Raw genomic sequence first — 27,500 nt, 5'->3', positions numbered from 1 at the left:
GAGGAATGGATGCAGAGCCGAAGGAGATCGGTCAGGGCTAGCTGGCGGGGCCTTTGTGAGCTGGAATAAGGTATGTGAGCACTGGCAACAGAGAGCCCAGTGGGGTTTCTAGACAGGAGAAGCAAGCCAAGAGGGTGAGCCCCGGCTGTCCCGTGCCTGGCCGGAATGCTTTGGCAGGTAAGCAGGGCAGAGCTTTGGTTCATTCTCAGCTGTGTGCCCGGAGTTCCAGAAGTCATGAGTGGCCTTTCAGAGTAGCTGAGACCACCCCAAAATGTAGCATCTCCTGGACATCCTCTGGATCACTGATTCATACTCTGGTATATTCCGAAGGCTATACCCCAACACTCCGCCACGGTCCCCCCCGAATCTCTAAGATCCCCAGCCGTGAAGGGGCTGCAGCCGTCCAGGGGCACCTCATGTGTTGGTCCCAGAATCTTAGGCAGGGAGGGTGCAGGAACAGCCCTAAAACATTACCTTCAGGGATATCATGCTTGCTTCGAGGCAGACTTCCAAGAAACTCTTGGGGAGGTCCTGGGTTCGAGACCCTTGTTACTGCCCACGGCCCATTACTCAGAGCCCTGGCTACCCAGGGGCTGCTCCCTCGCCTGGTTGCTGGATGGCTGCCAAGCTGCCTCTCCCCACCTGTTGGAAGCGTCCGGGTCTAAGGAGAATGCAAAATGTGTGCTCAGGGCCTCTGTGTTTCCCTCCTCCCACTGACGGACACCCCCCAGCTGGTACATTCCTAAGGCCGTGTCGACCTAGCGCCTAGATGCGTGTTTGCTGACCACAGAGAGATGTTGGCCTGGCACAGAATGCTTTCCTTATAATGATGCCACGGATCTTTCAGCCACCCGCTGGGAGCATCCAGCACCTCCAGCCAGGAGGGAGATGGCAAGTGCAGTAGCAGTCTCTAGAAGACAGCAAGGTCAGGCCAGGAGCAGAATACGAGGTGGCCCCGGAGCGAGGGGGTGGGCGAAGTGGCGTGACGGCAGGGACTGCCAACACTGCCTCGTGAGGCCCCTGTGCCCTCCGCCTGACGGCTGGGCGCCTTGCACAAGTGAGTTGACTTCTCTGGGCCTCCGCCCCAGCCACATGGGACGAACAGCTCCCACCGGATGAGGGTGCGGGGAGGAGGAGAGGGAGCTGTTTGTGAAGCTCTGGGAACCGCGCCTGCCTCTGGGGGCTGTTGGGTGGGACATTGGGCCATGTGCCCTGGAGTGTGGAAGACAGCGTCCTGCAAATACAGCTTGGGCATCAGCCTGTCCCGTGGTCGACGGGCAGATTCAGGCCTAGGGAAAGGGGCGGGCGGGGGGGGGGGGCGGGCACCCTAGCAGATGTGCCCAGCGTTCCCTGGGAGACTTACCTGTTTATTATTTGGAAGAGTTTGCATCTCCTCCTCAGCTAAAAAAGGAGCAACACGCAGCCTGTCTGAGCCGCCTCAGTATCCGAGAGCTGCCACAAACAGGACTTTAAGTCACTGGTGATTCCGTCCCCGTTCATGGGTCTCGTTCTGCAAGCAGCGGCAATCGGGACAGGGATCCCTCTGCGTGACAAAAAAGGCCGTATAATTGGATTTCATGGCGGGGTTGGGCTTTGCTGCTGCTAAATATGGCCCTAGGGTGGCCCCTCCATAGGGTCCCCGCTGCACAGCATTCTGGGAAGGCAGGCTGGGGCTCCCACCTGGAGACGGGCTTCCCCCCACTGAGGAGGAGTGGGGGAGGGAGAGGGAGGACATGGGGGTCCGGGGGCGAGAGTTGGAGGAAGGCCTGCCTTCCCCCCTTGGTCTCGGCCGAGCTTCTCCTTAGCTGTTAGCAAGGGCCTCCCCCACCACCCCAGCTTCTCACTCTCTCCTTCTCCCCCCCCACCCCTCCCCCCTTTTCGGAAGTGCCGCGGAAAACCCACACTTCCCTCCGTGCTCCCCGTAACCGCCTTCCTTACTGACTCAAACAAGCAGGGCTCTCCATTTGCTGCAGCTGGCAGATAATATATAAGCCATTTTAAACCTCATGCCTATGAATCGAGCAACCAGCATAATAAAACACCAGGTTATTTTGTGTTTTATTAACTGCCTCTTCCCTTCAGTTTGCATAATAGTGAGTTAGATTTACATGCCATTAAGACGGCGGTGCATTATTTTTAATAGAAGGTACGACAGGCTTCTCTCCCTCAGCCCAGAGTGTGGTGAAGTAAGCTCATATGATGCTGATGAAGGCTGCGTTCACACTCGCTGGGTCGGGGCAATGGCTTTTTTTCCAGATGGATACTCTGTTGTCAAATGATCGCCCGCCGCAAGCTCGCCTCTCTGTCCCTCTCTTCCGTGTCATCTTCCTACAAACGGGATAAACTGCCTATTAAATTTAATTACAGCCCGAATGGCCTCACGTCTTGCTGTTGTGTTCCCCTGAGTGTACTGTGCTCCACCAAGGTCCTTGAGGAAGGAATGAAATCAATCTGGAGGATGCGCGCCCACTTTCTGCCGGGGGGTGTTGCGGAAGGTAACGCTGGCGGCCACCTTTTGGAGGCCTTCTGAGGCGTCCCCACCCCCACCCCCAGCATTAAAAACGAAAGCTCGCTTTGTTGACACTCTGGGCTGATTTTCACAGAGGTGAGGAACCCAAGATTGGGGTGCACGGCACCCTTCTCTGAACTGTTGACATTTGTCCGAGGCCTGAACGCCAGGCCCAGGGGGCCTCCCCGTCCATCAGGGTGGTTCAGTTCTGCGTCCAGAGGCAGCGGCGGCCTCGTGACCAGGCCTAGACCCCCGCCCGGAGAGCACCATCCTCAGAATTCTGGTCTTGCCGAGACCTGAAACTAGCAAGGATTTGGGGGAACTTCATGCCTCGCTGGTTCATTTAACACGTACTTACTGAGCCTCTGTCTGCCGTGTACTGGGCAGTGCTGTAGACACTGAGGACAAAGCAGCGTGAAATGGGACAGGGAGACCCCGTGTACGTAAGTGAAGGCCAGTGTGTCAGGAGACAAGCACAGTAAACTTCGAGCAGGGTGGGGGGCACGGAGTGCCAGGTGGGGGGTCCCGTAGTTTTCAGTGGAGGAGGCCGGAGTGGGGCTCAAGAGAGAGTGACATATTTGATCAAATACTTGGAGGAAGGAGGGAGTGCATCATGTGGGTAGCTGAGGGAACAGCAGTCCGAGGGGATGGAACACCCAGTGCAAAGACCCAGAGGCACGCATATGCCCACCTGTTCAGGGCAAGCAAGAGACCCGTGAGGCTGGGTGGAGTGAGCTGAAGAATAGTGGGAGGACTGGAGGTCGGAGAGCAGGGCCCGGATCTGGGGAGGCCTTGCAGGCCGGTGACATGACTTTGGCTCTTGGGATGAAACGAGAAAGCAGTGGAGGTTTGGAGTAGTACATTGACTTGCTTTGACTTTTGTTTTCAAGGGATCCCTTTCATTCCTTTGATCAGAATAGACGATAAGGCAGCCAGAGTGGAATGGGGGAAGCCAGGGAGGAGGCTGTTGCAGTGATCCAGGCAGGAGATTCTGCTCTGGAGATTAGAGAAGGAAAAGTAGAAGAAAACCAACCAACCGCTTTCTTGGGTGTGTGTTAGTGCGGTCCTAAGCAGAAGCTGAGACCTTCAGTAATTTCCGGCAAATCCTTAGTAGGCCTTCTGTTTCCTGTGTGTCCTCCGAGCATCCTCCTTACTGGCTAAACGAGGAAAGCCAGGTTGAGGCTCGTAACGGGCCATGGAGTGGGAACCAGTACGGGGACTTGGCTGGCCATGCTACCTCTGCTCCAGAGGACAGAGGAGAAGACGGTCATTGCCGCTGTCTGAACCCTCCGGCGGTGCCGTTGGCAGTTGGCACTGCTGAGGAAAGGGGTCCAACGCTGACCAAACCCCCCGGGACACACCAGGCACCGCCTGCGCCTCCGGGACCCTGCGCGTCTCCCTGCAGCCTTGGAGGGCGGCTGTCCCTCCTTACCCCCGGGAAGATTGAGGCGTCGCTTCCAGAGGGCTCGCCTGTCGGGGATCAGGTAGACCTGGGAGCCACTTCCGGCCCCTCGTGGACAAGTTAGCTCTCCTCTCTGAAAGGGCTTTCCCTGTCTCAGGATGACTCGGAGAACAGCCAGCCCCTCCTTGGCCGGTGACCGTGGGGTTGGGCGAGGTTCGGAGCCCGGGGCCCGCCTGGATGGCTCCTGCCGTGTGGCACGTCCCCAGAGCACCGGACGCTTTCCCTGCCCCGCTGTCAGCTCACCAGGGGAGGGTGCACGTCGGGTGTGCTCAACAGTTACACCCCGGCCCCTGGCAGCCTGAAGGTGGATCAGGAAGCATTGGTGGAACAGAGGGTGGGAGCAAGAGAGGAAGGCGAATGCATGAGTGAAGGAAGGAGTATTCGAATAGATGGAGGAATCCGGCCAGTAGGTGCCCGGAGTCGGACTGAAATCTAATCTTCCCGTAGGGGGATGAGAGGAGGGCTTCCCCCTGATTTCTTCTGCGGCTCCCCCAGGAACCTGGGCCTCGGGGTCCAGAATGAAAGCTGCTGGGGGAGGGGGTGAGAAGGCCGGTCCCTCCCAGAAGGAGCAGCTGTGCCCTCCTGGGGCTCCCCTCAGGGAGCTGTGTCCTAGCACCGAGCAAGCGTGTCCCGAGAGCCCAGCCTGGCGGTGGGACCCGGGGCACCCGGGGAAGCGTGCATGTGACCGTCACAGCACTGACGTCCGCTAGAGAGTCTGTGCTCTGCTGTTGTCAGTGTAGCATTTTGTTTTAATTCACACCGTCCCTTTCTTACCTCTTTATTACGAAAACCTGCGGACGCAATGCGGAAGTTGGAGAGACTCGAGTAACGAACGCTGCGATCACTCCCCAGCCTATCTTACTTCAACTCCCAGCCCTCATCACGCTGTCTCCCCATTCTATGTTATCCAGAAGTCAGTTACGAATATGTTCTTTGGCCTGTGAATATGTTAATGTTCTCGGGCGGGGGGGGGGGGGGGGCGGGGAGAACTGCCACCAACAAAAGCGTAGCAGCCGTGTTTTTGTTACATGAAAGTAGCATCTCACACATCGCAAGTAGCATCTCATAGTGAGATCTCACATTCCCATTCTTGCGATGGGTGTCCGTGTGTTTAGCTTATTTGAATCAGAATTCAGCTAAGGTCTATACGTTACAATTGATAAGCCTCCTTGTTTGTTTTTTGGTTTTTGGGTTTTTTTTTAGTCCCCTCCTGTGCCTCTGTCGCTACCTAGCCCCTGGACCCCAGTGGTCTTCTCTCTCCCTTACAGTGCTGCTGTTCTCAGAATGTCCTGCAAGTGCACTCCTTCTGCGTGCAGGTTTTTGTGTCTGCCTTCTTCACCTGGCCTGTTGCTTCTGAGGCTCATCTGTGCTTGCGGGCCGTGTGGGTGCTCCCTTTGTTGTTCCCGCAGGCCAGAGCGGGTGTGCCGTGATTTGCCCATTTGCCGGTCCATCGGCGCCTCAGTCGCGTTGCTTCTAGTCTGCAGCTTTCTCTTTCCGTTTCTTTTGATCCCCTCGCAATGTATTTGTTGAAGAAACCAATTCGTTGCTTTGACAGAGTCTCTAGCATTCTGGGTGGTGACAGTCGCATCCCACATAGTGGAACTTAGCACATTCCTCTGCCTCCTGGGTTTCCTGCAGTTCCGTGGAGAGGTCCACTCGGATGCTGGCGTGACTGTTTCATAGATGGCGGGTGTGTGATTCCATGACGGATTGCCTCTTTGGTCAATGCCTCGAGCCCGTAATTCATCAGGGTTCGGAAATGGTGCATCTTTATTCCATCATTCGTTCACTTCTTAGCTCATTCCTAATTCACTTTACTTACTTTTTCATTTCCGTATCTGTCATTTGATGATCCGTTGGGGCAGGGATACGGTATTGAGCATTTGAAAAAGAATCCTAGCCAAACGCAGCCACCCCAACAGGAAGCTCCCTGGTCAAGACTGAAACATCAGTGCACTAATCGGAAATATGCTGCGTTCCTTGCCTTCTGTTGAGCTTTCCAGAAACTCCCCTGACAGTGTTTTTTCCTTCCCTCTTAGAACTCCAGTGCTGACCATCGAGTCCGACTGGACCTGGGCCTCTGGGACAAATTCAGTGAATTGGCCACCAAGTGCATTATTAAGATTGTGGAGTTTGCTAAACGTCTGCCCGGCTTCACCGGCTTGACCATTGCAGACCAAATCACCCTGCTGAAGGCCGCCTGCCTGGACATTCTGGTATGTGCCCTTCTGAACTCTTAGGCGGGGGTTGGGTGGGGGGAGGAGGGGACAGCGATGCTTTGAAGACCTGCAGAGGCTTTGGTTCTCCGGCCTCTCCTCCTGCCACTCCCATTGCACACTGAGCCCCATCCTTCCTACCTGAATCTCAGTTCCACTCCTGAAAGCTCAGAGACCCCCTCCCCTCCCCAGAGTTGGGCAGAACCTCCTACCTTCTCGACCCTGGTGTGGGAGCCCCCACTGCACGATCTTGGGGAAGGACCCAGCCTGGCTCGGTCACAGGCTTGCTTGCTCCCCCAAAGCCCCTTCCGTGGGCCAGTCCTATAGATCTTTCAAAGGCCGTCATGCTTCTCGAAGCCAGAGCGACAGGAGGTGGCACATAGCACCCTAGTTCTACCCTCTGATCTTAAACCACCTGTCAGTGGCCTTGGGAAAATCCCTTCCTTTCATAGGCCTCAGTGTCCCCATCTGTGCAAAGGGAATGGATTCCTGGTGCCTCTCTCCCTCTGCCGTTCTCACACCGTAGCTTCTAGGGCCCTAGAGAGGGTAATGACGACTGTCATACCTTGTCCCTTGTGGGTCTACTGGCTGGATACCTACCCTCTCTCTTCCTGATAGGGGCATCAAGGATGATATGATTCATTCTGGCTGGGTTGGTTTTCTTGGGCAGGGAAGCAGCTCTCCTTGGAGGGACGGGGGTCTGTCCCGCCTGCGGGGGGTAGTATAGGCTGATGGGCCTCTGGAGGAATTGGGAGGGGAAGCTGGCCTGCGGGGATGCTTCAGAAAATAGAGAAAGTAAAATTAGCTTTCGAAGTACTTTAAAAGCATAGATTTTTCTTTTTATTACATCTTTCATAGCTTTGGGTATAAACAGTTCTGCAAAGCAAATATAGTTACTCACTGTAATTAAACACACAATCCTGCTCAGGAGGAGAGAAGACCTCCGTGTGAGGCAGTCGTGCAGGAAGCATGAATGTTTATGTGTCTTTCCACTTACTGGTTGGATCTTAGGAGGAGTGGTAATGGTTACTCGATAAGCTACAAGTTCCAGGGATCCTGAGAGTATATGTGGTATCTTTTCATCTTATAGCGTCAGAGGGTCTGGGACGAACGTAGGGACGTTCAGGAAAAAATGAAACATCAGAGCAGCGTTCACCTGTCACCTACCCACACCCCACAGAGTCTGCAAACCTCAGCTCCTTGGAGCCTCACACACCTCAGTGAGCCTGGCTGGGGATGGCGATCCATCCCATTTTACAGATAAGGAGCTGGAGACTAGGTGAGTCACCAGGGTCAGGTGATTGCTGGAACCACACCCAAGACCCACATCTTTGGACTCCAAAGCCATGAGAGGATTAGAAGCATAGACAGGGAGTGGTGTTAGGCGGGCCCTGGGCAGAGAACCAGCCAGACCACCAGGGAATAGCAGAAGCCACTTGAGCAAACTAACTTGAGGTTAGTAAGGAGCTACTGGAATAATTAACAACAAAGCCTGGGCTTTCTTATCCTTTCCTGATGAGTGCTTAACGTGTGGCTCTCAGGAGAATGTCGCCTAAGCCTCAGGACACCCCTGCGATATTAGTAGAGACTGGAGTCACCAGCGCATGGGGAGAGGTGCCCCAGAGGCCTCAAGTCGCCGAGGGACCTGTAAGGTGGCATGCAGCAGGTCGGTGTCTGCACCAGGGCATGTGGTGCAATTCTGACTCCCTGCATCACACGGCCACCCAGCAGGGCCCAGAGCCTTCCTGATGCTTGGGCTCTGACTTCGGTTCTTTGCTTGTTTCTCAGTCCTCCTCTTGTCTGGCTGCCAGGTGGTGATGGTCTGTGGTTCCTTCAACTCTAGCCCTTTGGGAAAGAAGGAATGAGAAAGATACTTTGAGATCCTCCAGTGGAGCATTTGTTTCTGCAACACCCTATGCCTAATGGTTCACGGTGCTTAGATCCCTCCTTAAAATCCCCATCCAACCTCCCGTGGCCATCTTCCCACATCCCACCTTTATAATGAAAACTAAGCACTCCTCTGGTTTGCCTGTAGATTCAAGAATCGGCCCTTAGCCCCTTGGTGGAAACAGGTAGAACAGGAACCAATTCCTTTTTTTTTTTTTTTTAAGTTTATTTATTTTGAGAGAGAGAGAGCGAGCAAGCACAAGCATGAGTGGGGGAGGGGCAGAGAGGGAGAGAGAGAGAGAGAGAGAGAGAGAGAGAGAGAGAGAGAGAATCCCAAGCAGGCTCCACACTGTCAACAGAGCCTGATGTGGGGCTCGAACCCACGAACTGTGAGATCATGACCTGAGCTGAAATCAAGAGTTGGATGTTCAACCAACTGAGCCACCCAGGCTCCCCCAGGAACTAATTTCGATGACCTTCGTCAAGTTATTTAACCTCTCCCAGCCTCCATTTACCTAGCAGTACAAATCAATAAGGTGTTAAATAAAAGTAATTCTTTGCATGGGCTTAAGTACAGACATGAATATAAACGTGGAACATGTAGTAGATCCTCGGTTGGTGGCGTTGAAATCAGGGACAAAGGTGTCATAAGGACATGGGGGCAATTTCAGCCCCTGTGGCCACGAGTCGGGAAACCGTCAACCACTCCTTCCTGGCTCCACACGCTTGACGGGGGTTGGGGTTGGCACAGAGCAGCCACAGGAGGAGAAAACTCTACCCGGGGAAGGGGCAGAGACCTCCAGTCATATGAGATGAAGCAGAAGGGATACTTATTTGGCCCTGGACAAGAGCTCATTTCCAAGAATTTGTAGCAAAGGCAATTAATCACGAGAGCCTGAAAAATGCACAACTTCAAAGAGCATCTTCTGGATGAGAATCTTCTCAACTAGCTGAGCCATTTAGAAGAATCTTCTTATCTAAGCCATTGATGTCTGGAGAGAGTGAGACAGAAATACCAGGAGGACACACGGACAGAGACAGGCTGAAGCTGTTGTCAGCCCCTAGAAAGGAAAGTCACGGTTGTCCCGACGCTGTCACGGCCACCAGCGCATCGTGTTGTGTTTGGTCCGAGACGGGCCTCTGTGTCTGAGCGCGGGGCCGCCTGCCGGGGCCGGCGCTGTGCTGGGAAATCACAGGCCTCGCGGGACGTGGTTTGCTTTACAGTCACGAGGTGGGAGCCCCTCAGGAAGGAGGTCCAAGGACAAAGAGAGCCCGAAGCCTGTCAGGCCTGCGCCCCCTGCCACACTGCCCTCTAGAGGGATTTCCTGTCCCAGCGTCTGCCTGCTGGGGGGACCCTTTGCTGTGGGGACCACAGCCAGGCTTCCCTCGGGGTTGGAGCCCTGCTCTGAGCCTCCTGATTTCCCACAGGGGTCAAGAAGCCGAAAGGTCTCTCCTAAGATGGGCCAAACTTCGAAACCCTTGTGGATAGAAGTTTACCTTCCTTTTCTCGCCCCAGAGTTGTGGCATTCTAAGTTTGTGTTCAGGACAAGAAAGGGAGGCCCCGGAGGAGTCCCCTCGCCTGAGTTCTTTCTCACGTTTTCCTTCTTGCTCACTCTCCTTTATCTTTCCTGTCCTGTTTCTTCTCCTCCTCCCTCTAAACTGCCTCTTCTCTGCAGGTAATTGGGGTCAAGTCTCTGTCAACCTAAAAATCGTAAGAAACAACCTTTGAGGCCATCTGGCCTTCAGGTTGCTCGCCCCTGCTCCTCCCGGCTGACCTCCTTCCCTCTCTCCCTTTTACAGATACTCACTGAGGCCCTGCTGTGTGCCAGGCAGTGTTTTAGGCTCGATGCCACAGCAGTGAACAGGACAGACAAAAATCCCTCCCCTCATGGAGCTGACTTTCTGTTGGGAGTAGACGGACAGTAAATGAATAGGCAGGGTCTTACAGGGCCACAGAGAAAAACAGGAGCAGGATCGAGGCCAGGAACGTGTCTGCGGTGGACCGGGCTTGATTTCTATGGTGTGGTTAGGGAAGAAGATGACCCTTAACGAAGGGATAGAAAGAGCTGGAACAGTAAAAGACACCAGTCAGAGACATGTGCAAGTGAGGGGTCCTGGGGAGTGTAGTTGAAAGGCCCTGGGGCGGGGAGGCCCTGGCAAGCTGAGGAGCGGTGAGGAGGTGAATGTGCCGGGAGGGGAGCGACAGGGCCGGGGGCCTGAGAGGAAGCGAGCACAAGATGGCCGGTACATTTTCATCCTCGCTATTAGGAGTCACCACCAGCTTTGGGTGAGGTGTGCCACCGTCCAGCTCTTGTTTCTACCCTTCACTGGTCTCTTCGTGCAGCGCGCGGGAAGAAGTCACACACACAGTTGTCGGGCACTTCCTGTGTGATGGACCTGGGGGATTTGATGGCGGGGAGGAGAGGCGAGCCCTTGCCCTTCCAGAGTTCGTGGTCTGGCCCTGCCACCCTCCCTGGGGAGCTCCCGCCTGTACTACAGACTCGTCTCCCAGGCGCCAACATGGCCCCACAGCCACCCAGCTCCCCCTTGGCCTGCCCCAGCTGCTGACGGTAGTAGTTACAAGTGTGGGCTCTGAAGCCAGTCTGCCCGGGTTCCGAATCTGGGGCTGCTGCTTATCTGCTGTGTGACCTTGGGAAAACCACTCCCCGTCTCTGAGCCTCGGGCGATAGAATAGAAGCTGCCTTTTAGGGACTGGAGAGAATGAAATGAGGGGCTTGGACAGTGTCTGGAACACCGTAGGCTTCAGTCACCTCACACTGTAGTGAGCCTCACTACACCCTCCGGGGGATTTTTGGTCTCATCTCCAGTTTGCAGATGAGGCAGCCATAGCTCAAGTGGAAGCCGGAGGCCCGTAGGGCCCCGGCAGGCGTTCCTTCTCTCTAGATACCGTCCCGCCACTTTCTTCTTGGCCAGCCCCTCCGCTCAGCCGAGATGCCCCCTCCTCAGAAAAGGTTTTCCTGACCAGCCGCCCAGTTCCTACCCGCTCCCCACTGGTCTCTCTCGTAATTAGAGACGTGTTCCGCAGCGTCTTGTACGCCTGCTTGTCGGCTCGGGGAGGGCAGGGACCGCGTTGGGGTTGGTCCCTGGAGCAGACTTTCAGGCACGCTGGAGGCATTCGTTGAAGAGTCGGGAATGAACGGGCGCGCAGATGAATTAGAGATCATCTAATGATCTCTAATCATTACGTACATACATTACGTACAATAATCACACTAATCCAACGGTGGGAATCCTGGAATCCGTGGGTCAGCTCCAGTGTGCGGTCTTCCCTGACAGTCACGCGGGGCCTTCCTGGCTCCTGCCACCCACGGCTCTCACCGCCCCGAGGGGACACTCCCACGCCAGCGGTAGGAGCACCTTGCTCTGGTGACGCAGGGGCGGCTGCCCTGCGTGACTTCAAAATACGATCTGTGGCTCCTGGGGTCCTGGGGACCATGTGGCTACACAGCCACGGAGGGCCATTCCCACGTGAATCTGTCCTTCTCCCTTCCAGGGGCTCAGTAGAGACAGGACCCAGCCCGGAGAGCGGCAGGCTCTGGCCTCGGAGCCCACAGCCTTGGTTCAGGCTTCAGCACTGCCTCGGGCCACCGGTGCCATCGGGACGAGGCCCCGCGTCTCTCTGACACCCAGCTTTGTCACCCGTGGGTCCAGAGCCCTGGCCCCGACCATCACCAGAAGTCCCCGCGAGGCAGTCAGCGTGGTGGTTAAGGGGGCCGGCTGTGGAGCCAGTCCCCCTGGGTTCAAATCCCAGCTCTGCCCTATAGAAGCTTCGTGAAGTGGGGCGGTCATGTGACCTCTCTAAGCCTCCGTTATCTGCTCGGTGAAAGGGGTAGAATGGCGGCTCCTCCCTCGTAAAGCTGTTCAGATAATTAATTAGGTTAATGCATGTGAAACACTTAGTACCTGGCACACAGTAAGTGCTCCTTTAAATTAGCATCCTTTAAATTAGATGGTAGCGAATTTGTATTGTGAGCTGTTGACACACCAGGACATATGTGTGTACACACACACCCAAGCTCGAGCTGTGCCGCCTGGTTCGGCAGCCACAAGCCACCTGTGGCTGCTGAGTGCCTGAAATGTGGCTGGTCTGAAGAGCTGTCATTACGAAATAGACACTCAATTTCAAGCACTTAGTATTTAAAAATGTAAACCACCTCCTTAATGATGTTTTATATTGATTACACGTTCATACAAATATTTTGAATATATCCGGCGACACAGAATATTGTATCAAATTTAATCCCTCGTGTCTCTCTTGACGTGTTAACGTAACGGTTCCTCGCGTGCTGGTCTCAGAAAGGCAGGCTGGTGGCAGGTCTCGCCAGGGAACACATTTTGTCCCGATGAGCTCATCATAATAGGTGCTATGTAGTGCTAGGGAAGACGGCCTCACAAAGCTGTGTGTGTGTTACTGTTGTTGTTATTGTCACTACTTCGACATTCCCACAAGCGCTGGAGGAGAGTCAAATCCGATCAGGATCTGCCCACCAGTTGCCAAATACAATTAGTGCACAGACCGAGATGTGTGAGCAATTTGAGCTTTTCTCCTTTGCCTGGAAACTCAGAAGTCGCTGGCTGCCCCCCTTGGGGGGTTACAAGGTGGGAGAGATTCCGAGGAGGGAGTCCACTTTGTTAATAATTGAACAGATATTCATTAGCCACCTGCTGTGTGGACAACACTGCCCTAGATGCTAAAGATACAGCAGGGAGCAGGTAGGTCAGATAAAGAGCCAGCCTCCTTCTAGGAGCTCATCTTCTATAGGGCCAGTGGTCAGCAAGCTCAGAGAGTGACGGTGCTGCGGGGAAAAGAAAGCAGGGCGATGGGGCAGACTGGAATACTACCCGGCAAGGAAAAAGAACCGGGGCTTTATGCCCGGCGGTTTATGCTACGGCGGGGAACGTCAGAGATGCTATGGACTAAGTAAAGGCCAACACAAGAGAGACTATAGTGTAGGATCCCCTTTATGTAAAGTTCAGGAACAGCCAAAAGCGATCTGTGGGAATCGGGGTCCAAATAATGGTTATTTGGGGGAGGGGATTGGATCAGGAGGGGCCAAGGGAGCCTGTAGGAGCTGGAACTCTTTGTGTCTTGATCTGGGTGGGTGTACCCTTAGGGGAAAATACATGCAGCTCTACCTGTGAGCTGTGTGCACACTCAAGGCCAGCACGTTATGCTCATTATCTACGGCTGTACGTCAAGTTGGCACAAAACTTAGCAGCAATAAACAATGAGCGTTATTATCTCACGGGGTCCCTGTGAGTTAGGAACAGACTCAGCTGGGTGCCTCTGGATCAGGGTCTTTCATAAAGTTGCAGAAGGGCTGCCGGGGCAGTGGGGGGGCGGCTCCTCACAGCTACCTGGCAAGATAGTGCTGGTTATTGCCAGGAGAGCTCGGTTCCCTCCCGCATGCCATAGTGTCCTCATGACGTGTCAACCAGCTTTCCCCAAAATGAGATTGAAGAGAGCAGTCGGGGAGGAGTCCACGGTGCCTCGCCTCCTAGGACTTACTCTCCAGAGTCCTACCCGTTGCTTCTAGTGGATTCTATGTTAGCACCAAGTCACTGGGTCCTGCCCACACTCAAGGGGCAGAGGAATGAAGCTTTACTCCTTAAAAGGAGTAGTAGCAAAGAATTTGTGGGCATATATTTAAAACCACTGCACCTGCTATACCCCAGTTTTAAAACAATTTTATATTTCAAATAAAAGGGGTGATATGATAGAAAGTAATAGGTTTTAGGAAGTGTGTTCCCTGTGCATCCTGAGGAGGTGACGTTTGAACTGAGCTGAGTAGGGAGAATCATGAAGACCAAGGGAAAGGCATCAAAGGCAGAGGGAACAGCAAACGCATGTGCTTTGCTGCGACACTGAGTTGCTAGAGATTCAGAAAGACCAATATGGCCAATATGGCAAGGGGAAAGAGGGGCGGGGGCGGGATAGACAGAGGTCACAGACGCTGCTGCGGGAAGAAGTGTGAATGTCCTGGATCTAAAACGGCTCAAAGCCATTGGAGGGAGCTTAGCAAGGGCGAGGCCCCTCTGGTGAACGTTTTGGACCCTGTGCTGTGGCTGTAGGAATGGGAGTGGAGGCCATCCCCGGAGGAGAGGCGATGGCGGTTTGGATTAGATCAGTCACAGGGACGAGGGGAGAAGGGTGTCGACTGGTCCCTCCTCTGTCCCTGGGATCCCATGTGCTCAGATCTTGCCACAGCTCCAATCTCTGGCAGTCTGCTCCCCGGGGGCACCCAAAAGGCAGTGGAACGATACTCCGTTGTCCTTGCTGAAGGCAGGAAGGCTGCAGTCTCAGGTTTGGCCCTCAGCAGAGCTCTGTGCTGCCCGACAGGGCTCTCCTTAGGGGAGTCAGCCTCGCCCGGGCTAATTTTACCCACCTCGTGGGACTTGCGTGCTCCTCTTTCAGATGAAATACCCTCATTTCAAACAAAGGGCGTTTTTTAATACCGGTGAAGCACTTGGTAGTTGCCACTGGCATTTGCCTTGAACAAAGTGAAAGTCCTTGGTTTGTGCCCAGAGGCGGGCCTGGCTGGAAGCTGTGAGGAAGATGCCCGCTGCCCACTGGGCCCAGCCGGGGCAGGGTGGGCGTGGCGGTCCTCCTGATAAAAGAAGACGTTGACCGTTCTCCCATCTCAGGCCATGTGCCTTCATCTCCGGACAGCCCATTGATACTTGCTTCTGGTTTTGAACTTTTCTAGAGAGAGAAAGGCAACAGAACATAAACGCTTCGTGAGAATCCAAACACTTTCCAACTCCTGAGGAGGGACCCCCTTCAGAATAGGAGAGTCTGTGCACTGCAGTTTGGATTTGGATTTCCAAGTGAGCTGTTGACAGCTTGCAAACGCCTAAATCTTGGTCTTCGGTTCCTTTCCAGCAAACCCTGGTTTCTTTCATTATTTCAGGGACAGATCTAGAGCATTCACTTCTTGGCAGCGTGCTACGGCTGCAAAGACTTCTTTAGTACCTCCTTGATTCCAAACTGGAAAAGCGCCTGGAGATTTTGAGCCCATACGTACTGAGCCTACTCAACTCTGCCCATCGCACGATACCTCCCTACGCAGGCACATTTCCTCGTGATCCTCCAGGTGGTTGAAGGGAACATGGGCTGGGGGCTAGGAGTCCTGTGGTCTGCCCTGGCACCATTGCTTGCGTGACCTTGGGCACTGTACTTCCCCCCCCCCCCAACCCCCCGCCCTGCCCCCTGCCAAAGACTTTCAGGGGAACTCAGGTGGACAAGTAACTCTCGGTTCCTTTGCTGCTCTGACTCTGGCAATGGCTTCATAGCCCATCAGCTACCAAGATGAAGTGCAACAGGTCAGCCGATCAGGGACCCAGAGGAAATGGCTCAGAGAGGCCCCTGGGCAAATACCTGAGAGGCAGAAACAGCCACCCATCCAGAGAAGAGGAATCTTTGTAATGGTTTAGTGACCACTCACATTCAGATGCTTTCCAGTTCACGGTGCCGCTTGGTCACAGAATAGGAATATTAAGTTTGAGGTTGTGCCCCTCTCACCTCAAGTTTGTAAAATTTTCCATTTCCAGACCACAGGCCGTGCGCTCCTGTATACCGGTAGGTCACCATGGATAACTGTTCAGGTTGTACACGGTGCAAAGGCACCCAGCTAAGAAGGCAAATGAGGCTCATATCCAGATTAACGCCAGGCCAGAGGTCATCTTACCTTAGGCGGCTGGAGCGGATAGCGGCCTGCGGAGGAACGAGGCAGCTGTGAAACGGAGGCTAAGAGCATAGCGGAGTGCTTAAGTGCTGGAGACAGGTCACCTGAAGCGAGTCATGCCATCTTGTAGTTAGGCAACCAAGGACAAGCTGTTAATTCGCATTGGTTTCCCCGTCTGTAAAATGGGATAACAATAGTCCTAACTCCTGGGTTGATACAAGAATTAAACAATATGTTAAAAGTTAGCATGGTACCTGGCATGTAGTCGCTGATCAATAGAAACATTAGCTACTATAAGTTGGAGGCGGGAGTGCTAATCATTCACCGTTCTCCTCTCAGGAGACGTCCTGACCAAGAGTCGGACGTTTTTTAATCCACGAGCGTCCCATGCCCTCACTTTATGGGGCGGGACATCCTCATGCTCCTGCCCGAGTCCGAGTCCTGCATGTAAGAGGAGGGCTGGCTCCTGGCCCAGTCTTCTTGGAGGTTCAGGGAACACCAGAGCAAGGACCCAAGAACATGCGACCTTTCCAGTGTGACCGCCCTGCCCCCTGGCTAACTGTGCTCCAGTGGCTATGAGGCCTTTGCGGTCACTTAGCCAGTCAGGATGGTCCTCTGCACGGGAGCTGTCCTTACCCCAACCCCCCAGCACTTGCCTTCAAGATAAAAGATTTGACCTAGTTCCTGCTTTAGGAGTCTTGGTGAGAATATGGAGAGTGGGGAGGGCTGTACTTCTGGGACTTCCCTGCCAGCTGGGAGTCCTATGGCTTCGTCCGAGAGCCACCCCCTCTGCACGTGGCCGCATCACAGGAAGATGGCAGAGCCTTCTGGTCACATCTGTCCTCTCAGTTGACACTGAAGTTCATGGTGACCACACCCAAAGTGAGGACCAACATCTGGGAAAAAATACTCAGCTCCATCCACCTACTGGGTTCTTCACTCCTGTCCAGGTGGAATAAATTTGTCTCTGTGCTTCGTGAAGCTCTGAGACTTTTTTAGATGAAAAAGTCAAATGTGGAAACGTGGTTGGCAGAAAGTTCCCTCACAGTTGTTGGTGCAGAAATATGCTTCTGGGTGGCTGCGTGTTCCAGGACGCACGGAGCGTCTTGCCCACAGTGAGGACTGATAGGGCAGCAGGAACACCAGAAAGGTGTTTTGGAATTCACCATGCTGAGCGAGGCCCGAAGGCCCCGAGCCCGGAGCAGGCAACTTCCCAGTAGCAGGTGTGCTGGGGTGGCCGGCAGAGTTTTCTATCAAGGCCGTGCGAGGTGGCATTGCAAGACTGTGGCATCGTGACCAAGGCTGCTTACCTAGGATCCCAGCCATATTTCTGAGCTTAGTTGAAATGTTGCCTCTTCTGGGTGTGTGCGCCCTGGACCCCCTCCCACCGGTGTCAGAGGACGTCCGAACGCCCAACTGCCTTCCCGGTTCCACCCCTGCTCGTACTCTCCTGGTCTGTGGAGCTGCGTGACCAGAGGCATCACGGAAGAGGGGGCCTCACCTGGGTTTGAATCCAGTGCAGCCACATGTTAATTGTGTGACACTGGCCATACGGCTTCACCTTTCTGAGCTTTAGCCCCTTATCTGTAAAATAGGAATAATACTCAGTCTAGGGCGTTGTTTGAAAGATTGAACGTAGGGCATGAGAACATTTGACATGTACTAGGCATTTAATGGTACATATTGCCTTTTTTTTTTTTTTTTTTTTTTTTTTTTTGTAGACTGTAAGCTCTTTAAAAAAATCTTGTTCTTCTTATCCCCAGCACCTGGCACAGTGCCTGGGACATAAGTAGGTACTCAGTAAATGTTTATTCAAGTCAAATGAATTACTTTTAGCACAAGTGGTTCTCAAAATTTCTTTTGTCCTTTTATTGTTCCCTAAATAACGTTAACCCATGTTTTGACTTCTGTTCTTTTAATGAAAGAGCTGCAGAAGACATCACACATCCCAAAGCGGGACCGTGTGCGTGTGATGCAAGAGGTCTTTGGAAATCTACGTGCCTAGATCTGGTTGATGCTGTAAGAACAAGCTGGCTTTGATGACCCATCATATATGCTTTTTTTTTTTTTCCTTCCAGATTCTTAGAATTTGCACCAGGTATACCCCAGAACAAGACACCATGACTTTTTCAGATGGCCTTACCCTAAATCGAACTCAGATGCACAATGCTGGATTTGGTCCTCTGACTGACCTTGTGTTCACCTTTGCCAACCAGCTCCTGCCTTTGGAAATGGATGACACAGAAACAGGCCTTCTTAGTGCCATCTGCTTAATCTGTGGAGGTACCAACTACCTAGAAAACCCTCATGAGATTCCATGAAGAACAACTTGCACTTGTCATTTATGGGAAATTCCCATCTCCATTCCAGAGTTATTTTGCATGGAAAAAGACACGTGAATAAATAGCCAGGCATGCATGCTTGGGGTCCGTTGCATTTTTCCATATGGTTATAAATTAAATAAAGGTACTTGGGATCCTGTTGCTCTGAAATACCACAGTGCTATTTCTCCAGTTGCCACAGGTATTATTTCAAAGGTAGGATCAGACTGTTGTAAAATAAATTGCCCAGGGACATTTTAATGATAATGCTAGGGACTTGATTGTGCTGTTTGCTACTTTAGTGGCTGGGACTACAATTCACTGGTTTGTCTCCCCCAACCCACCCCCACCCCAACGCCCAAACCTTGAAGGACCAGGATAAAATATGGCTTTCTGCTCTGTACTGACCCCTACTGGCTCACAGGAGGTTGAATCATTAAGTGGTTAAAAAGTAATGGCTTTGATTACGGGGGCCTGTTTACCTTGCTGTTAGAACCATCCTGCTCAAGGCTTGTTTGAATTCAGTTCAGTAGTGACACCTCCTGGTCACAAGGAGTAATTCTCTTCCAGGAACAAAAGCAACCAGGCATCAGAATGTGCTTTTGACCAGCAAGAGGGACATGTTCAAGTATCACTGCCTAAAGCAGTTCCCTGTATCTTCAAAGTTGTGTATGTGATGGAATCATCACATTAATAAAATGATAATGTGCTAGGAGGAACAAGGACGCACGCTCACCTGGCAGGTGCGTGACTCTTGCTGCCCTAATTGTTTATCCTTTATTCCTGCTGTCTAGACCGCCAGGACCTTGAGGAACCAACAAAAGTAGATAAGCTACAAGAACCACTGCTGGAAGCACTAAAAATTTATATCCGAAAGAGACGACCCAGCAAGCCTCACATGTTTCCAAAGATCTTAATGAAAATCACAGATCTCCGCAGCATCAGTGCTAAAGGTAGGTCTCGAAGCCTATGTTGTATTCACCAAGTGGTCCTGACTTGTTTTTAAACTGATGTTTTCATTCAGGATGTTTGATAATAGCTGTCTTTTTGTTGTTGTTGTTCCGGAATTCATTTCTCACGGAAATCAGAAGGAATATAGTATTCACCCTTTAAAAAAAAAAAACAACACCTTAAATCTTACCCTGCTCAATGATCTTAATAGATTGAGTTTATAATTCAGATTGCTAAGTAAATAGAAAAACTGTTTTCAGGAGAATGTACTCTATGACAGCCTTTTTCATCTCATGCCTTGGCACACATGCTCTGGTTGCTATAAACTTGACTCCAGTTTTTCCTGACCATCCAAACCTGGGGAAAATGAATAGTACTTAGGGCAGTTGTTACTGGGTGAAGTCTCTCTCTCCATCGGTGTTGCCGTTGCTATCTCGTGTGTAGGCAGATTTACTTCTGCACACTTCTCAGCAAAGGAACTCTTGCTCTCCTGAGAGGTATAAATATTCTTGGCCTAGTGATTTTCAGTTTGTGTGGCAACGCGAGCAATTACAGAAGTGCCTAGAGCTATATCACAGTTGAGTGTTAGCGTCGGGCTTTGCTGTGTGGAGAGAAAACTCAGCAGCTATCCCTGGTACCCAGCCTGCTGCGGTCCTTTTCCTTCCCCATTAGAGTGCTCTGCCCCTGAAGGCCTGGCCGAGCCAAGGAACCAACTCTGCATTTCACAAAGTGCTTAAATTTTTTTTTTTTTTTTTCAACGTTTATTTATTTTTGGGACAGAGAGAGACAGAGCATGAACGGGGGAGGGTCAGAGAGAGAGGGAGACACAGAATCGGAAACAGGCTCCAGGCTCCGAGCCATCAGCCCAGAGCCTGATGCGGGGCTCGAACTCACGGACCGCGAGATCGTGACCTGGCTGAAGTCGGCCGCTTAACCGACTGCGCCACCCAGGCGCCCCTCACAAAGTGCTTAAAAAGCACGGTGAATTTGTTGGACGAGGAGTCTCGATTCTTGCGCTACTTCGAAGAGGTTTCCTCGATGAGCCGTTCCTGAGTTCATCCTTAGCATGGGGTTCAGAGTCTCTGCAAACCGCAGATACCAGTGCTTGGCCATTAGAATTACGAGGTCTTTGATTTTAAAAACAGTGAGGCTGTTTAACTTAATACTGTCATTGTCTAGATCTAGCTAGACCGGTGCTAATAGAATTTACTGTGATTATGGACATACTCTCTAATCTGCCTTGTCCAATACAAGGAGCCACTAGCTACACGTGGCTCTCGAGCACTAAAAAAGTGTCTAATTCAATCGAGGCACTGTTTGTCCTGATTGTAATGTAGCAAATTTAAATCGTCGCACATGGCTAGTGCCTGTTGCCCTGGACAGGGCAGTGCTGCGTCCAAGTTGACAAGCCGCCCATTTGTTAGTTGTTACCTGTCGCTTCCTTCCTTTGCGGGTAACTGGTATCCTTGAAAACTGTCTTGTTGGAAGACACGCTCTTTCTGGTCTTTTATCAAGAACGTCTCTTTGTAAATTAAGTGAATATATGTTGACACTGTTTCCTACCACTGACTCGGGCATGGGAGCAGCACATTTAAGGAAGTCACCGCGTCTGTGCTGCTTTTCTATAGATGGAGTAGAAATATTTAAATGTCGTAAAATTAGGGTAGCCTCTGGAAGGCACTGGCAGCACGGTTTTCACCAAAACCCTCGTTCAAGTCAGTGAAGGTGGAGCCTTAGTTCTTCAGCTTGACTCCTTATCTCTACCAGATTTCTATTATCTCTCTTTAAAAGGTGCAGAACGTGTAATTACCTTGAAAATGGAAATTCCTGGATCAATGCCACCTCTCATTCAGGAAATGCTGGAGAATTCTGAAGGACATGAACCCTTGACCCCCAGTTCGAGCGGGAACCCAGCGGAGCACAGTCCCAGCATCTCACCCAGCTCGGTGGAAAACAGCGGGGTCAGTCAGTCACCACTGGTGCAATAAGACACTTTCCAGCCACTTCAAACATTCCCCAGTACCTTCAGTTCCAGGATTTAAACCGCAAGAAAGAAACATTTTTACTGCTGCTTAGTTTTCGGACTGAAAATATATTAAAACTCAAGAAGGACCAAGAAGTTTTCATATGTATCAATATTTACTCCTCACTGTCTAACTTACCTAGAAATACAAACTTTTTAAATTCTAAAACTCAGCCATTTCGTGCAACCAGAAACTAGTTAAAAGCTTCTATTTTCCTCTTTGAACACTCAAGATTGCATGGCAAAGACCCAGTCGAAATGATTTACCCCGGTTAAGTTTCTGAAGACTTTGTACATACAGAAGTATGGCTCTGTTCTTTCTATACTGTATGTTTGGTGCTTTCCTTTTGCCTTGCATACTCAACCAAGACACCGAGGTTGCGGAACAGACTACTGCACGCGTCCAGCTAAGAGAGGCTCAAAAAAATAACTTGCTTTCACAGAGTAATCAGGACACCAAGGTAAGGAAAGGGGACTGTTGTACAGTATGACAAAGCTAGAGAGAAGTCTAATTTAGTTAGTACGGAAGCTTGTCCTTGCTCTTTCTGACGCTCTCAAACTGCGTCTTCTATTTCATGTTGCCCAGTAAAAAGATACAAATTCACTGCACTAGCAGAAGAGAATTCTGTATCGGTGTAACTGCCAGTTCAGTTAATCAGATGTCATTTGTTCAACTGTTAATGTCACTTTAAGAGTGGTTTATCTTAATGACATAACTACACAATTTTTTTTTTAAAGATACATTTTTACAGTAATGGTAGCCTCCAAGGCAGAAACACTTTTCAGTGTTAATAAGTTTTTGTTTACCTGTTCACAAGCCATTAGGGAAATTTCATGGGATAATTACAGACTGGTCTACCACCTACACCGTGTAACTCCAGTGTCCTTCCTCATTCATGCCTGGTATTGAGGGTTTTTTTTTTTTTTTTTCCTAGCCTCCTTGATGCCCGGGGGCTAGTATGAACCCCTAAAGGCATGGACAGAGAATCTGCATCCTTTGACCTTGTTCAATCACTATGAAGCAGAGTGAAAGCTGTGGTAGAGTGGTTAACAGATACAAGTGTCAGTTTCTTAGTTCTCATTTAAGCACTAGTGGATTTTTTTTTTTTTGATATATTAGCAAGTCTGTGATGTACTTTCACTGGCTCTGTTTGTACATTGAGATTGTTTAACAATGCTTTCTATGTTCATATACTGTTTACCTTTTTCCATGGAGTCTCCTGGCAAAGAATAAAATATATTTATTTTAAGAGTGTATGGGAGCTTTTACTACACTTCCATCTTTAGTAAAGACACAGAGTACACAGTTCCATTTTTAATGTTTAAATTTCATTTCAAAAAGCAGGTCTGTAGTCTGCAACCATGACAATTAAAATCTGTGCTAATGCACGGCAGTCTATAACAATTCTACAAGCCAATCAGACAGTACATGACATTTCAATGAGTAAAAAAGAGCATAAAACCGTATGTGTAAGAACAAAATGTTAAAAGGCCTACCACAATAATAAAAAACCATCAATTACATCATCACATTAAAATAAGCCAGATGTACAAAAGTCTGAGACAGAAAAGACAAAAGGACAACACAATTTATCTGTTGAAAAATGTTTCTGTGCTCTTTGGGCACTTAATTAAACATTGCAAAATCAACATCTTCTTCATCATCGGACTCTGCAAAATATTTTACTTCTTTCCTAGCCCGACCGCTCCGTGGCAGAGAAGGTGCTTCAGAAGTGAAATCTGATGGGAAGATGTCCACATCTGAATCCTGATCAAAAGAGGTTTTCTTCATTTTCTAGACATGGTTTAAAGAAAAAAAAAAGGAAAAGACTAATGTTAAAAAGAATTATTCCTTATACTTCACTTACATTTGAGAAAGAATACAAATAACGAGGCTTCTAAAATCATAATTGTAATGCTAACTTAAGTTACCTTTATAAAAGTGATGAAGTATAATAATCTGCCACCGTGGTGATATTTTTTTCTGAATTTCTCTATTACCAAGCAACTATGCACAGTACCCAGATTAGTACAAATTATTTACTTGTAAGTACCTCTCAATTCATGAAAGGAAAACAAAACTTATGCACAATATTTATTATAAATATGCAGAGAGGAGTCGCCAAGATGGACCAGACACACGGAAGACTGGATGGAAAAGGCCAAGGTGGAGAATGGCGTGAAGCTAAAATCATGTTTGTATTTTTACATTTTAATAGGGAGAGAAGAAAAAGGACACTGGATGTTTTTCTTTTACCTATAAAAAAGATTGTGTGCTCCTGGAGAAAGGTCAGACTGTGAAAATTAGCCACAAATGAATTCAAGTTAAAAGAAAAAAATCAGAGCCTGGGCAAATAAATCCAAGCTAAAAAGAAACAGCCTTTATTTGGTCTGAAAAGTATTTCAGACACATAGCCAATAACTTCAATCGTTCATTGGATGGAATAGAATACTCTTAATTAAGTAGGCTCATTTATGCCAGACTTTTACCCAAGAAATAGTCCTGACTGTATGCATCTTATACTTGGATAATTCTTTTAACGATACATAAGTGCCGTATGCATAAGAGAGGCTAGGTTTAAAGTGTTAGAAGACCTTATAGTAATAAGCCAACTAAGCCAGTTATAGATCATCGTAAAACAATGCATAAAAAGATGTTCCTGATTACCTTGCTTGGTGTTTTGGATGTTTTCCTGCCAGGGTTATAATCACCTTCATTTTCAGAGCCAGATGCTTTCCTTTTCTTTGCTCCTCGGCCTTTACCTTAAAATGATACAAAGGGGTTTTTTCCTCCCAAGGTTAAAGTACAGTATAAAAAGATAAATGTCACAACATTATAGTTCACTTCTTTGGCATGCCCCAATCAGTACTGCAATCCTGGTCTCTAAATATAAATGATGTAGAAACTATTTGGTGGCATCATTTCAGTTTTGGGATTGATGGGACGAAAGAGTATTTCACAAATACATTTAAAACTAGTTGGAAGGTCCTGGTGACAAATTTTAATGACCAAACTCCTGATACACAAGAGAAAACATTTACATTTTGAACATGTGGTCTTTGTGCCTAAAAAGAAAATGTCTTGTTGCTTTTTAACTTGTATGTGATGAAAACAAGTTTTAGTTTCTAATTTGTCATAGACTAGTACCTTTAAAAATACAATATGAATTACTAGAAAATACATATTTTCTTATTAGCACAAATTATGTTTAAATGTGTAGTCCAAATTTTACTTATGCACTAGTAACAACCAACTGCAGATCCCATTTTAGGTAGGTAGCACAGTCTTAGAATAAACCCCGAGTATTAATCATAATCTGTCAAATCCATGTTCCTTCTCAAACTTAAAAGCACCACATGCAGTTATTTTCTTTTCTACCTAACCTCTTATTCTCACTGGAGGAGAAAGGGGGGAAAAGTAATATGCAAATGGTGACAAAATATTCTACATCCTACAATGATGCCAGTGAAAGAGAAAATGGAACTAAACTGCCATTCTAAATTTTAAAAATTCTTTAAGAGCTATAACGAACCAGATTGTACTAGTATGGATAGCCTAAACAATCTTGGGATGTCCTATTTTATCAAATGAATCAATGAAATGGCACTTCTGAATCTTTAACAGTTTCAAGCCAGGCATAACAGAAGTACTGATCTCCTCAGTCACTGTTTCTTTTTTGCCCCTATTCTCCCTTGTTTCCATGTAGCTATCTCCTTATCCCAATCACCACTCTAAATACACTGATGGTAAATCTGTCAGTTGGGAGAAAAGGCTGAGCGGCTACCCTCAGAAAAAACTATCTTACACATATTTTTTAAAAAGCACCTTTGAGGACTTTTCTAGATTCTGGAAGGAAATGAGGGTTCCAGGATGAAGAACTGGCTCCTAGATGAGCAAACAACAGCTCCAGTGTACAAGTCCCAGCTCCTGGGAATGGTCACTCTCCACTTGGCAAGGAGCCCTCATCTGCCTTCTCAATAACTACTCCCAGTGAGTCTGTGCAGGGGGTCTCTGAACCATTCTTACATATGTAAGTTGTTTACTTAACTTCCGAGTCGTAATTCCTTGATTCCTAAAACAAAGCACTAGACTTCCTCTGGACTCTAATTCAGCACTAATTCTTAAACATATTCCTTGTTGAGGAGTAAAGCAATTTAAAACAAAACAGTACAGTCTTTCTAAATTCAATGAGAAGAGACGAAATGACATCCATTAGAGGGTTAAACATAATCCTCACCTTTTGGGGGTGTACTCTTCTTTGGAATGCCGAATTCTGAATCTGAGTCAGAGTTTATAGTCTCTACTTTCTTCTGTTTAGGGGTTCTCTTGGGCTTAGCAGTTGTATCTGAAGATGGTTTTCCTATTAAGCAAATTTCCATTTCATAAATCAACGTAATACACTTACCAGCAAACCATGCTCAAGCGAATCCTGTAACAATGGAATTTCTTACTGCTGATAGGAAATTGAGTAGCCTTACATAACAAAATGGTTTCTCTTCCCTTGGTGCCAGTATAAAGCCAAACAATTTCTCACAGATGACACCATGCTTTTTATTTAATTATGAACAATATGCCTTTTGCTATTTCGTGGGAGATTATTTTAAACAAAGGCCATTAATGTGAATTAAGCAGGAACTGTTAAAAAGCAGTAGTAAAAATATAGTCATGATAGAAAAGTAACATATTTGACATTAATTACAACTCAAGTATAACCACATGTTACGTTCTAAGTTCTAAAATGTTTTAGAGGAAGGAAAAAACATTTTTACAGGACCCCCAAATACCATGAATAGAAGCTGATTCACTTCAATTCAAAGTTGAAAAGTTGAAATCCAGACATGGCACTTTTATGTAGAAAGAAATGTGAAAATTCCAGGTAAGACAATAGGCCCAAAAGCCTTTGTTTTAGGAATTTTGCTTTTAAAATAGAATGTTTTTCTGCTTCATTTACATTCTATGTGAAAACTGATAAATCAGACTTCACTTGTGTGATTAGTAAAAATTAAAAAACAAAAACCAGAACAGGCTAATTACATGGAAAATGTATTCCTGGGCCCAATCTGAGATGCTAGGGTAAAGGCCCCTCATTAGGACGGCAAGAGAGTCCACACTCATGGCCGCGGCAACCACAGGTTTTGTGGCTTTTCCCTGAATCCTTATGACTAAGTCCACCACAAGAGCCACGTGGCAGGCAGCTCCTAGCACCAGTATAGGCTTGACACAGCAGTGTGTTCTAGGAACCAGCTTTCTCCTTCGTTAGAGTTTCCAGGCTTGAGTGTGAGGTGGCAGTTAAAGTTCCACCAAGCAAATGTAAGTCGATACCGGAGTACCATGAGCTGCTTCTGCTGTCAACAACTGGAGTTACAGAGGTTAACTTGTATAATAATACATACAATTTGGAGCTAACAGAGATAATCTCACAGAGGATGGAGGAGGGGATGCATCCTCTCCTTGAAATGGGATTTTGTGGGAACTGTATTTTTGGAAGGCGGCTAGAGGAAGACTGAGGGCTTCAACTGTTTCACGCAAGCATCACCCATTCAACTGACACAGGCTAGTTCAACTGGTGAAGCAACCAGACGGGACAGGGGTTGTGGTATGCTAGCCTGTTAGTTAACACTCAACACTAACTCATTAGCTTAAATAGGAGTGAACAGCTCGATGAAGGAAACAGGTCGATACGTTCCAAGAAGTGACAGGGCTCCCAAGTTCTCAGGGTGGTTATAAAGTGCTCACGTGAAGACAATTTTAAAAAAGATGCAGAAAGAAAAACTATAGGGCCTGTCTCAGTTTGAACTCCCCAGAAGCAGACCCCACCTGGCCCCAAAACAAAGACTTCAGTACAAGTACTTATTTGGGAGGTGAAAAAAAACGGAGAACAGAACTGAGGCAGCGAAGTGACAGCAGCCAGTAATGGGTACGGTACCAAGCCTGTCATCACCCTGAGGGCTCACCACGAGCAATCTCTGGGCCATGGGAAGTCACACATCTCAGAGCCGGCTAACCAGAGAGGCAAGAGCACTAACGTATTTGCAAACCAGCTCTCTTCAATTACTGAGAAAGAGCGGCTGGAGTGGGGAAATACTAATATTCCAACATAGTAACAAGTCCTGAGGCAAAGAAATACAGGCACTGGCTGATGTGTACGGAAGAGGTGTGGGTGAAGGGATGCAGACAGGGCACCTGGTGTGTTGGCCAGAGAAGCTGTGGCAGTCAACCAACTTCTTACCGTGGTGCTAGTGCACTCAAAATAAGTAGGGACTTCTGTTGTTGTTCCCCTTCATCTAATATGTGCGTGTCTACAATGGAATCTGCTTTACATTTTTGAGGTACTGAAAAGATGGTCCATACTGTATGTTTATTTGCTTGCTGTGTAAGGAGCACTTATCTTTTAAACACAAAGCACTAATACTGGCCTTCTTCA

General features: G+C 49.1%; 2 protein-coding genes across 5 annotated transcripts in view; one reads left to right on the top strand and one right to left on the bottom strand.

Annotated features, from left to right (window-relative positions):
- The window catches only part of RARB (retinoic acid receptor beta), a 174,190-nt gene extending 151,865 nt beyond the window's left edge, over nucleotides 1-22,325 (top strand). For 2 of the 3 annotated variants that reach the window (XM_047874386.1, XM_047874387.1), the window contains exons 5-8: nucleotides 6,011-6,187; nucleotides 17,859-18,063; nucleotides 18,896-19,054; nucleotides 20,844-22,325. In XM_047874386.1, the coding sequence (XP_047730342.1) occupies nucleotides 6,011-6,187; nucleotides 17,859-18,063; nucleotides 18,896-19,054; nucleotides 20,844-21,040 (738 nt within the window). In that variant the 3' untranslated portion in view covers nucleotides 21,041-22,325. The remainder of the gene's footprint in view (nucleotides 1-6,010; nucleotides 6,188-17,858; nucleotides 18,064-18,895; nucleotides 19,055-20,843) is intronic. The other variant, XR_007155534.1, reaches the window with a different exon arrangement.
- Nucleotides 22,326-22,377: 52 nt separating this feature from the next.
- Nucleotides 22,378-27,500, bottom strand: part of TOP2B (DNA topoisomerase II beta) — a 65,449-nt gene continuing 60,326 nt past the window's right edge. For both annotated transcript variants that reach the window (XM_047874384.1, XM_047874385.1), the window contains exons 34-36: nucleotides 25,314-25,436; nucleotides 23,744-23,838; nucleotides 22,378-22,870 (exon numbers count right to left, since the gene is read on the bottom strand). In XM_047874384.1, the coding sequence (XP_047730340.1) occupies nucleotides 22,703-22,870; nucleotides 23,744-23,838; nucleotides 25,314-25,436 (386 nt within the window). In that variant the 3' untranslated portion in view covers nucleotides 22,378-22,702. The remainder of the gene's footprint in view (nucleotides 22,871-23,743; nucleotides 23,839-25,313; nucleotides 25,437-27,500) is intronic.

Source organism: Prionailurus viverrinus, chromosome C2 (assembly GCF_022837055.1).
Source record: "Prionailurus viverrinus isolate Anna chromosome C2, UM_Priviv_1.0, whole genome shotgun sequence".
In the NCBI taxonomy this organism is placed as follows: domain Eukaryota; kingdom Metazoa; phylum Chordata; class Mammalia; order Carnivora; family Felidae; genus Prionailurus; species Prionailurus viverrinus.
This window is presented reverse-complemented; position numbering and strand designations above follow the sequence as displayed.